At 35.8% G+C, this 13,212-nt stretch overlaps 1 protein-coding gene across 1 annotated transcript in view; it reads left to right on the top strand.

Annotated features, from left to right (window-relative positions):
- The first annotated feature begins 903 nt into the window (after positions 1-903).
- The window catches only part of LOC138321102 (cysteine sulfinic acid decarboxylase-like), a 42,482-nt gene continuing 30,173 nt past the window's right edge, over positions 904-13,212 (top strand). Inside the window, exon 1 of the mRNA XM_069264521.1 lies at positions 904-999. Within this exon, the coding sequence (XP_069120622.1) occupies positions 975-999 (25 nt within the window). The 5' untranslated portion in view covers positions 904-974. The remainder of the gene's footprint in view (positions 1,000-13,212) is intronic.

Here is a 13,212-nt window from a genome sequence, read left to right as displayed (position 1 = left end):
CTTGTACTTCATAGCCCTTGGATAAACGACATATACCTATTATAAAAAATGTATATTTAACATTGAATCTAAAAGAACAAATACCACGGAAGAGTCTTCAGAAAAGCCAGTCCTTTTCTCTGCCTTCCAGTCACTTTTTTTCGACTCGAACATTTTAACTGCAATCAATGTATTTATGTGTTTATTGGTCATCTCTACGCCATGACATCATCACAACATGGGCCCACTATAAATACCGAGGCCTTTTAGGTATCATGTTAGTTTGTACTTGCCATCTTGTGACAGTATTAAATTGGGTAACGTTTGTAGAATCCTAAATATTCTGTATTTTATCACTGACTGTTAAGTACTTTTTTACGTTAATCAACCTAGACTCAATCATTGATTGAATTCCGACCTAGTAACCGTAAAGTCATCGTAACTGAATCGTGTTGCATGTTGTGTCTTGACAAATCCGCACCAAACACGCTATTGTTCTTCAACCAATAACGTAGCTGCAAGCACCCGTTGTACTAACGCGGTAGTTAACCAACATCGTCAAACCAACCGCGTTGTTTATGACTTCGTTTACGGTACGTTTTTAAATAACGGGGTGTGATAGGTGGCTAGTTAAAGTAGTGTAGTAGTAGAGTAACACCAATTCAGTCAGAACATACACCAAAATTCGATTAAGATAAAGGACATACCACGGTTTGTTAGAACCTGTAGCACAAATTTTTGAGTTGGTTCAAATTTTGTCAACGAAACTAAAAATACGTCCCCAGTCATAACTTAAGGAAGACAACGTGCCTTACCTATACGGAAATCTGAGGACCAACTTACATTATACCACGAATGATGCGGTGTCACAATCCGGCGAGGTTATCCGTGAAAAGCCATTTATCGGTGTCAGCTTTGTCATCAGTAAGAACAGCGTCTCACTACCGATATCATTGACATTTATAAGTGCTTCTGGATCGGGCAACAATAACACAATGATGCAGACAGATACAGACGAAGGTATGTTTATCTTTAATAATTGCATTAAGTAAATATACATTTTGTGGAAATTAACATTCCATCTGTGCAAATCCATCTATTTCCTAAAAGCATCAAACCAATCACAAGCATGCAATTTTTTTCATATCTTACTACAGAACCGGATATATAAGATCATAAATAAAATATTACATATTGGATAAATTTAATTTTTGATGTTGATGAAATGAAATTCACAAGGTTTACATTGAGCACCTCAAAATAAAATTGCACTTTAAAAACTTTTTTTGGAAAGGCGTCATCAACAATTTTGAATGGCATAAAACATAAAAACATTTTTTGAAAAAATTGATATCACAACCGTTCTATTATATCTTGTCGTATATTAAATTGTGTAGATGAATGTATTTTTCTATGTGTTCCAATGTACAATGTATTTACAAATTTTGTTCCAAACTCCGTTTTTATTCAACAATATTAAGCTCATGTAAGGTATCAGCTTTGACTAGGTCGTTATTAAACACGGGTATTGATATGCTTTCAAACATAGGATACACAGCTGATTGACTTGCAATTACGATTCGATATTAACCGCTGATTCCGTTTTTGTCATATGTCTATTGTCCATACCAGACCCTCTTAGAGAACCTATGTAGGTAAAATCAATGTAATATTTTAAAGCCTAAGTAAAAAAAAAGTTGTCAGACTTTTAATACAAAATTTCAGTCAAACCACTGTTAACCTCCGTAAGAGGATTCTTTTGCAACCAGTTCAGATATCTACTGTCGTTTTATTTCTGCGAAAGTAATTTTCTTTTGAAGGTATTCTCATAAACTCGACCGGACACAGGAGTATGGCTGTATGTTACTAGACAATTTTTTTTCTTCTAAAAATAAAATACTGAGTCCAAGGTCAACAAACCGTATAAAATGTGGGCCATCCGGCCTATGGGACTACACTACTCAATTTTCAACAAAAATGTTCATTCATATTAAACTTACCGCAACTTGGCATATGATACAAATATATCACGCCATATGAATGCCACTTAGGTATCCAGAAACATTGGAAAACAGACAGATTTCAACTGGTTGGACACTGCGGTGTCCTCCGATGAAAACGCCAGGGCTCTAATGGGTAGCTCAAAAACCACTGCATTATCTTGCTCTCGAGTTAGAGTACTCCCACTTTCACATTTTGTACGGTTTGTTAAAATTCATACTTTTTGAAATTTGGTAGTGTTATATGGCCGGCCGAGGTTATAGACCTTGACACAGTAATACATATATAGAGAGAGAAAATGTCTAGAAAGCCAAACGCCTGTGATCTAGATAAGTAAAATATCGCACGATACCGTAAGTGGCGACTAAATTTATGATGTTATCTTTTCTCTTCCTCCTAATTGTCGGTTATGTGACCGGGTGGGTCATGTTGCGTGGTGTCTTCGGCAGCATGCTTCAGTAGTTTCTATAAAGAAGAGAGCTATAACACATCTGATACATGGGAGGCCGTTCTTACATGACCTGGCCGTTATTTAACCCTACACCAGTTTCATTAATATAGTACGCATCACTGACGCTAATGGTGAAACGTCAGGATTATCGAAGTTGGCAAGTAATTACAACTTCAACGATCTAGTACATTTATATTAATATGAAATGGCACAATATTGATGTATATTAGATGAGCAGATGGGACATGTGCCAAATTATGTTACGTTTTTAATTGCATATGCAACAAATACAAATACAAATGTATATTTCATATATATGTACAAAACAGTTCCGCAACGTAAGTTATTTTGTAAATATTTTTAACATTAATGCTAAGAAATGCTGAATACAACAAATTTCGAAACGGGATTTCAAATATTTAGTAACTAAATTGTTGAAAATCTTTAAACATCATAAAGCGGGCTGTTGATTCTTACTTAAACGAATCGAATCCGACGATCTTTGATACATATAGCATGCGGAACGATACTGACAACGGATGGTGTACGATTTATAATGTTTATTTATAAAACTGATGTGATTATATCACACAATTGGTTTAATGATTTCAAAATGTATAGAATATACATTTATATAAGCACATTTACTGTGATATTGTTGAACATTTCAAATTATAAACTCATTCTATAATGCTTCAAACCGATCGCTTATTCATGTATGCATTTGCAGTATAACCGTGTTGATTCCTTCCCAATGAGATTGCTTACTGAAGCATGCCGCCATTATACTGACTATGGGCAAGCCAGTCGTCCCACTCCCTTTATGCTGAGCACACAGGACCAGAAAGTACAAGTTTAAAACTGGCGAGACACACTCCAGAGCCTTCTTGATCTAAACAAATATTAATCGTGATCAAATACATTTCAATTGTGGAAACGGGATACCATGTGCTCTTCCCAAAGGTAGTAACCATTTTTTGTTTTTATGAAGAAAATGTGATTTCTTAGCCACCAAAGCTAGTTGAGTTTAACGTTTTGTGTGGGGGATACTTTCCAACCGTTAAGTGTATAGTACAAAGTAGCATAGGTTTTTTTAAAGTGTTTTATCTAGACCCCTAACACGTTTAAATAGTCTATGAACACTCTGGCTGGTCAATTAGTTATATTATACTGTAACTAATCATCAGATCCATGTAAAGCAAACCACAGCCATGCGCGCTGAAACGACATATCGTTTTCAGTTCATGTAGGAAATTGCATTTGAACGGTAATACAAGAAGAATTAAGGTCAATAGAATCCTACTGGAATGTTGTCAGACACTAAACACAGAGAATAAGCATTTGTACAAAACGGATTGTGAATCAACTGAAGCGGTGTCAAGGGAGACGTCAGGAAGAAGAGAAAATATTTTATCCCGAATTTAGTCGTCTTTTACGATCGGATTTATTTTCAGTATATACTACAGAATTGAGGCCATTATGCAAAGTAAAATGTGCAACATTGGATATGCATTTAATTGTTATCAAGCTAGCAGCTAAACCGGATGAGGATTATCATCCACCAGTGACGTTTCACAATAACCCTTTCAAAGGAATATAGATATTTGGAGATCGTATTATTGTTTAGGTAACTGCGAGTCCGATGCATGTGCATACACATTGTCACACACGTGCACATGTATCAGGGGTGTAGGAAGCAGGGGGCAATTGCATGTCTTTTTGGCCCCCCCCCCCCCCCCCCCCCTTTTCGCCGACTGAAACTTTCTTAAAATGTCCATCAAGGGATTCTACTATTTAAAACAATGGTTAAAACAATGAGAGTCGTTTGTTAAGCACGACAATTAATTCATTATTATTTTGATTTACACAACAATGTGCTGATGGTGTGAAGCCAGTTTGTTCAGATCGAGAAGGGTTGCATAATGATATGACAACATTCACAATTATCATTTCAAAATGCACGTAACTTTAATCGAACAATTCCCATGTTAAAACGATTTAAAATCATTAAAATACATTGTAATACTCATTAGAGCCATTCTAAATCGTAATATTTTACCCGGGGTGACCCCGAAACCCCTAAATACCAAAATCTCGCGCCATCGGTCACTCTCAAATTCATCAAAATGCATCGGAAAACTCATCTCGGCCATTCTAAATCGTAATATTTTCCCGGGCGCCGGGCTCGGACGCCAATTTGGCCAATTTGCGCTTTCATCAATTTCCTTTTAGCGACGCCACTGTTTATAGATATATATAAACAAGGATTATATAATGATATATGAAAAAACGTATATAAAGTATATATGGTTGTGTGTTGAATTAATGTCCTTTGATGGGTGCGGGGCACGGGGGGGGGAGGTGTTACAAAATATTGAGACCCCCCCCCCCCCATTACGTTTCAACTTCCTACGCCACTGGTATAATTATATAAACAAGAATGAAACAAATCATGTAACATGATACATTACGGATATAAAATCAATGATGATAGTATCTACCATGTATGTGTATCAAATTCATCGATACGCGACCTTACATGTATAATCTCCAAATACATACACCTGTCTACTAATGTGAACAGATTTCTTTGTTTGTTGGATTAATCAGTGTCCTATTAAAATCCACAGTCATATTAGAGGCCCAGAGGGTCTGTATCGTTCACCGGTTTGTAATGCCAAGTAATGTTGTGGATACAGGATCATTGTTTCTTTTCTGAAGGAATTTAAAGATTTACCTCCAAACTCCATGTTGGGCCCTATACCTTCTGCTCAGGGGTCAGAGCCAAAATTTATACAAATTCTGTTCCCACTCCCCAAGGATGTTTCTGGTCAAATTTAGTTAAAATATATGCAAAACGCTATGACTAGTAGCGATTAAAAGGATTTACCTCTATTTCCCTATTGGACCCCGCCCCTCCTGCCCCTGGGGGGTCATAACCAAAATTGATACAAACTATGTTCCCTTTTCCCCAAGGATGTGGTCTGGTATGACCTTATTTATGATAAGTTCCAAAAACTTTTATTATATAAGAAAAATAGAATGTTCCAAAATTGCTCTGTTCCGAAATAACCGATCGTTAGCTGCATATTAGCTTCGAAATACATATCCTTGATAACATTTCATCACAGATCACGTTAGGATTGATCTATCATGTCAGCATATCGAACTGACTATTACCTCGGCTTTGAAACGTCTTATATGAGGACTTGGATTTTTAAAATCGTTTTTCTTTTGTATGTCTTGAATATACCGCAGCCTTCCAAAACACACACCCGCAAATCCATACACGCAACACAACGCATACATTGGCGGCTGTTATTACATGACCCTGGCTGTTAATAGGACTATAATTCAATCAAACAAACAAGAGTGACGGGGATATACAATGTAGTAGACCACTTTCAATTAATAATATTTTGGTTTAATTTAGTTATAAGATAACTGTCACCGTTCGATATTAATGCCTGTCCGTCTGCCCGTGATCGGCATTCTTTATAGACGGACAGACAATTTTTATCAAGTACATGTAGCTGGTCCTTTGACCGGCAACTTGTTTGTCAATATAGAGGATATACATGTATAGTTGATTGTGTTGTTGTTTACTCCCTAAACCTAATTATTTCACTGTCATTTAAATGATGACATCGGACATGTACAAATATCCAATCTAGCGTATTTATTTTTTGTCTTATTTAGGATGCATAATACAAAGATATCCATACTTGAAAGAAATCTACTGCAGTACGCACAAACTGTAGTGTTACTTCTGGTAGCTTAAAGAATGGCATCTAGCTCCATGAATATTTGGTACTTTATATCAGAAAACAGACATGTGCGTACTGCTTCTCTTCACTTTACGCATAGATTTAAGACTGTTATGTTGCCCATAAGCGTAAACAAACATGGTGCATGTAAAAAATGATTGTTTCTTCATGATTTGCAAATAAATCTTCACTTTAGGGACTTCATTGATATCGTTCTTTACCAATCCTTTATTACACTGGTAAAAGTATTTTTCCACATTTTCACTTCCAAAAGTACCTTACATTTAGTGTAAATTACACTAATATAATCTTTATAGGCCAAAGTTTTTATTGTTCAGAAAAAAGCAGCAGTACAATTGTGTAAGATTGAAGATCAAATCGAGTTCTGATAGATATATTTTTTTAATATGAAGTTATTAATATGAAATTATTAATTTGCTAACAATTATGTAACCTAAAAGGACTAATTGCAATTTTGTGAGGGCCAATCTCTTCCAGTCAGGGCCATATAACTCTTAGGGTTAGCCGGTCCTTAGGACCAGCAGGGAAAAAGTCGTTAAGAGAGAACACTGATTATTGTCATATTTAGGTCAGCAAAAAGTCAAGTTAGATTCGACTTCGATATTTCTTGTATTTATAGATGTAGTTAAAATTAAGTTATATCAAAGAATATTGATTATCATTTCCTAATAACTTTGATACAGCTTTTGCTGAAACTCGATGCCGGTAAGCATGCCTTCATTTTAAACTTGTCGCCATAGAATTAAAGATCGTTGCCCAATCGAAGAGTTCATAAGACGTTATGTAGTTACGGAAGTCACATTGTGTTTTCGGTAACAACGTTACAACGTCGTTTAAGTTCGGCTTGTTTGAAAAGTGGGATCCACTTTGCTGTGGTCAATATTTGAATTTTTTATTGAAAAAGAAAATTTAGAAAATAATTATCGCTCATCTTGACTTACATTAAGTCCTATCTCTGCATGATTAACAACGGGAATGTATGTTAAAATTTCTTCTAAATCACGAAAAACCCAGACAGATACGGATATTGGGACTTTAAGAGCCCGGGTCATTTAAGGACGCACACGCATTTGACCAATATGTTACAGCGTGTAGATATCTGCATGTTCGATATCGTTTGTTTATTAGTTTGACTATTTTAACGTCCTATTAACAGCTAGGGTCATGTTAGGACGGCCTAAGATATATGCAGTGTTTAGCGTGTGTGAAGTACGAGTTGCGTTTTTTTTGTGAGATATATTCGTGTTGTGTCTTCTTGTATAGTGGAACTCTTTCCATTCTAATAGTGCTGTTTCACTAAAGCATGCCGCCGAGGACACCAAGCAACATACCCACCCGGTCACACATTATAATGACAACGGGCGAAGCAGTCGTCCTACTACCGGTATGCTGGAGCAGAAACTACCACTTTTGTAGACTTTGGTGTGTCTTGGCCAGGGGACAGAACACAGAGCCCACCTCGTCTATCAAACAAGTCGCATACATTACATCAACGTATTTATCTCGGATATGTTAAAATCCGCACAGTGCAATAAAACGTGTTGCACAGTGAGATGATGATCATGGTGTGTGATACTCCTCACACAGCAGATACACGTTGGAAAGATAAGTATACCAAGTTTGGACCAAAAGTGGAATACTTCTCTTTACAATCCGTCAGACTGGGAAAATTAGGTTAAGTTTAGACGCTTACATATCAAAGGTAATTTGCATAATCCCACGTGCCAGGGTAAGATAAATATGTTTATATCTATATATTCTTTATAATGTGATGTATAATGACAAATATAGTGGAAGGAGAAATAGGTTCCCATGTACCCCTCTGGCAGTTTTTCGAAACATGTTTTTAGGACCGGGACCGGTATGATGTGTAGTTTTATTTTATGCTTGTTGCCATTGACAACTAATGTCCCATGGGGTCATATGGCGCCAATCTGGAATTTAAGTTATCGAAAAATAGCAAAAAATCACACATTCGCATATACGCATATATTGTAGACAAGATTCAGTTCAGTTCAGACCTATTTCTCCTCATCTAATATTGTACGATAGTTTACACATTACATTATATACGTAACATATTTCATATTTGAATACGAAACATGCTCTCTGATTACGTATTTTTCAGATGTTGTGTTAATAAAATTTGTATCTATATCTATCAACTACAATTTGATATCGTTGATGTTTCTTGATATCTGAATGTATTACATATTTTTACATTCTAAAAATGTCCCGGGGCAGTACTCGTATAAATGGCACTCTTGATTTAGTCATTAATGTTTCCAATTTCTGTCCTCTTTACATCATCATTACTTAATTTACATAATATTGATTACCATACGTCTTGGCTAAATATGCAACACATTAACTTGATAAGAAACACATGGTCATCGCTATAAATATAAAAGCAGGATGCAGAACGATATTGAATAAGGTAAGTTTATTTCATAGCGCTTTCAACTTTAGGTTACTGATGTGAATGTGTCACTGAAAAAGAAATTGTTGGTGGGTACGTTGTTTTATTTAAGACCCATTAACAAGCAGTGCTATTTTAAGACTAGAACGAATATACGTACCCGGCCTACTATACCTTTCGGCCGGGTACGAATTGGTCCCTATGTGTGGTGGTGGAGCAGCGCCTCCGAAAATCACTCGGGCACAATTTTCTATACTTTGTGGTAGGTTTCCGATTAATTTATGCGTATACAAGCATTTACATAATGATGTTATCCTAAACAAACATAACTACCATTCTTGATATCTACCGTACCGCTCACAAGACATCAAATTCATAATTTGAAGACTTCCGGTATAAATTCTCTTCAGAAAGGCCTTCATATGTATTTGTAAAAAAAATAATTGTAGCTCTAAAGACGACATCATTATCTGTCTAAAAGTTTTTTGAGCTACAATATTGCAGCTATTTAAAGACAAGCTCCCCTGCGATGTGTATTGTGCGGATGTTTGTATATTTTTGGAGGAAAGAAAAAGAGAAAAGAAAATATCCAAAATTTAATTGCCTTTTACGATCATGTAACCGAAGTGGCAGGTACAATTTTAACGCCCTACCTGCAAGGGTAATGATTAAACGATGGAAATCTGACAAAAACTTATTATATTAAAATAGTTCTGAATTAGTTTGCAGTCGAATTTGCAATATGTAAATATACAATGTAGTCCATATTTACTATGCAAATATTAGTACTCATATTAATATCGCTAGAGAATACTTTCATTGACAAATCTAAAAAGTGCCACCATCTTACGATTTTTGCTTGTTTGTTTGTTTGATTAATTAACGTCCTATTAACAGCTATGGTCATGTAAGGACGGCCTCCCATGTATGCGGTGCGTTGCGTGTATGTTGTGCGGGATGCGTTTTTTGGGAGACTGCGGTATATCCATGTTGTGTCTTCTTGTATAGTGGGAACTGTTGCCCTTTTCCATGTTACGACAATAATAAACATAATCTATTATGGAATATGTTAACACGATCTAGCTTAAAAAATACGTACGCGGACACTGGTAAGATTGCACAAAATTACATCCGCACAACATAGACGCAACACGCTGAATACACGGGAGGCCGTCCTTACATGACCATAGCTGTTAATAGGACGTTAATTAATCAAACAAACAAATATATCCTAAGTTTAAGGCTTTATTACACCATTTGACAATACAGGTTTTCTTTTTGCAAGATTTGATATTTTTTGTATTATCTCTCACTCATGTTATATATATTTGTATATTCGAATCTCCATGCTGTGAACTTATTCTTCCCTGCAGTTAGGGTGTTAGAATTGTAAAAGCTGCCCCTATTGCATGATCGTAAAAGGCGACTAAATTAAGGATATAATCTTTTCTCTCCTTCCTTATTGACTATATTCTTTCTAACGTCTTCCTTGACACCGCCTTACTTTTGGCCTTTTGTTGAAAGCTCGCCCATGTTAGATAGGCTCTGGGTTCTGTCCCCTGGTCAAGACATACCAAAGTCTTTAAAACTTGTAGTTTCTGGTCCTGCTAAGTGCTTAGCATACCGAAAGTGCAATTACTGGTTCGCTCGTTGTCAGTAGTCTTCGCCGACATGATATAGAAAGGACAATAGTTCCATTATACAAGAAAATACAACACGAAAATACAGCAGTCTCCCAAAACACGAACTTCGCACTGTATACATGCAATACACCGCATACATTGGAGGCCGTCCTTACATGACCTTAGCTGTTAATAGGACGTTAATTAATCAAACAAATAAACTTTATTTAAAAAAATCATTAATTATACTTATTTTGACATAATTAATTAAAGCAAGATATACTAATATCCTTATGTGGAAAATTTCAAGGATATTGAAAAAATTACTAATTAGATATTTGCCTATTACCGGTATTCATTAATATGTACTACCAGATGTCGTTTTCCTGTATCAATATTCCAAGTCATAAAATGCCATTGTCAAAAGAAACAAACATAATTTTGAATCTGTCAAATATAATAACGGCAGAACAGTTCAACTTTCATCTATCATGATCGAATCATATTGATCAACCAAAATGGAATTAAACAGGTATTAAATTCATATATACCTTCTCACAGTATGTATTTACAATTAATTTAAAGATGCTCCACCGCCGACAGAGCATAAATCAAATGATACTCATCACATTTGAACTATAATTGGTGTTTAATATTGTATATGTATTTCTTAATGACACAAATATATATATATATAATAATAATATATTTTGCTATTGGTGCATGCGCAATCAGTACTTTATTCAATATAGGATATAGTGACACGGAATTTTTTCGGGATGCATTTAATTATTTTCTAAATTGAAGTAAAATTAGTAAAGTAAGTAACTGAAGAGTAAGTAACTTTGAAACTGAAGAAAATACAAAATCGTTTGCTCCTGTTTTTTATAGTGAAAAAAAATACCATTTATCAGCGGTGGAGCATCTTTAAATGCTTGGTTTATTATGTGTACGTCCTATTAACGACCAGGTTCATGTAATGACGAGTGGTGAATGATTATTTGGTGATTTCGGTGGTATGTGGTGGTGAGATAGCACTATAGAAAGGGCAAAAGTTCCACCATTACACGGAAACACAACATGAATATACTGCAACCTTCCTACACATTCAAACATGCGTACAAGGGAGGAAGTACTCCAATGAACCTGGTTACGTAAGGTGATCGGGTGGCTTGTTTTGTTTGATATTTAAATAGTGATGATGGTAGGCTATTCAAATCACGTTTTGTCCGTGGTCTTGTTACTGCTAGAAAGAGTTTAAGGGATCATTTTCAAATTGTTAACATCGCATTGGAACCAATATGTTAATAAGATGGCCGACAGGCCACCGTCTTTGATTTTGATAGTTAAAGATTGTTTCCGCTATTTCTAAGAAAGTACCGAAGAGATCCTTCTCAAATTTCATATGAATGACCCTAGTTGTGAATATTGCATTTTGGGACCGATTGGTCAATTTGTAGGGCGTAAGAATTGTACCTGCTGCCCCTATTGCATGATCGTAAAAGGCGACTAAATTTGGAATCGTATAATTTCTCTTCTTCCTAACTGACTTTATCTTTCCTAATGCCTCCCTTGGCTCCGCCTAACTTTTGACCTTGAGTTGAGCGTTCGCCCTTGTGAGGAAGGCTCATGGTTCTGTCCCCTGGCCGAGACACACCAAAGTCTATAAAAATGGTAGTTTCTGCTCCCGCTTAGCGCTCAGCATACCGGAAGAAGGACGACTGGTTTGCCCATTGTCGGTATAATGTGATCGGGTGGGGTGTGTTGCTTGGTGTCTTCAGCGGCATGCTTCAGTGATATAGCACTATATTTACACTTGCTAGGCTTGGTCAATATACGCTAATACTAGCCGATTTTGTTTACCATAACTGCATGGTAACATTGAACTTTGAACTTGCGTATGAAAATGTTCTGTGCAACGTAAAAGGACTACTTTTTTTAAAAAAGAAACACATGGCTTTGTTTACATTTTGACGCAACATTACGTGTATATTGTTGTTTTTCATAGAATTTTGGAAAAATGTAAACAATATATACATATTTTATATTTATATATGATTCAAACAATTTTTAAATTAACAATTGTATAAAGAAACGGAAAAATATCCCGACAGGGGGGACGTGCTTTCATTTTTGTTAAAAATGATGGGTGTCAAATGTAAACATTACCTCTGTGCCTATGTTCGTCCTACGATCGGTCAGTTATAAACATACCCTCTTGTCTTTGTTCTTTGAGAATTTAATCATGTGTATTATAAAACATGCACCGCTAATAATCCACGTGTTGACAGTTACGCGTCGCCAAAAATACATTGTATTCATCGGTCACAAGTGAATTTGTTTCATCTATCGATGGCGATATGGATCTAAGCGTAGATTATATAATCACATGGCTCCCAAGGATGTAATATCGTCACGTCAGACGACATCTCAAACACATTGCACTCGGTGTTTTGACAACTTCGGCAAATTCAAGTGTGTAAGCGTGCGTCAGCTTCGCCTCGCTGCACAATAACGGTCACCGAGTTCACACATGTGGCCGTGTACAAATTCTTTATGTTATTACGCTATATAATTTCTTTTAGCAAAATTGAATATATATTTAAAGTTCTGATCTGATTATATAAAATTATCTCTGAAATTTACTTTGTTTGTCATGTTTGTTTTACACTAAAATATTGAACTTTTTTGTCGTCGCGGATGAATAATTCTACCTTACGTGAAGCGTCATCATTCGCTGTTCAATTGAGTAAGCTCCTCCCACTTTTGACCGACTTTTATTGAATAATTACGTCACTTTCAAATGACGATTTTAGTGCATAAAATATAAATAAAAAGTCGTGTGAGTGTAAATATAGGGATTGGATTTCGTTTTTATATTAACCATGCTTGTATGGAGCGGAGCAATTCCTCTAAGAATATATTCAATATGGGGCGCTAACGCGCCTCATA

The sequence above is a fragment of the Argopecten irradians genome, chromosome 4 (assembly GCF_041381155.1).
Source record: "Argopecten irradians isolate NY chromosome 4, Ai_NY, whole genome shotgun sequence".
NCBI lineage: Eukaryota > Metazoa > Mollusca > Bivalvia > Pectinida > Pectinidae > Argopecten > Argopecten irradians.
The sequence above is the reverse complement of the archived record's forward strand: the minus strand, read 5'-3'. Positions and strand labels throughout refer to the sequence as shown.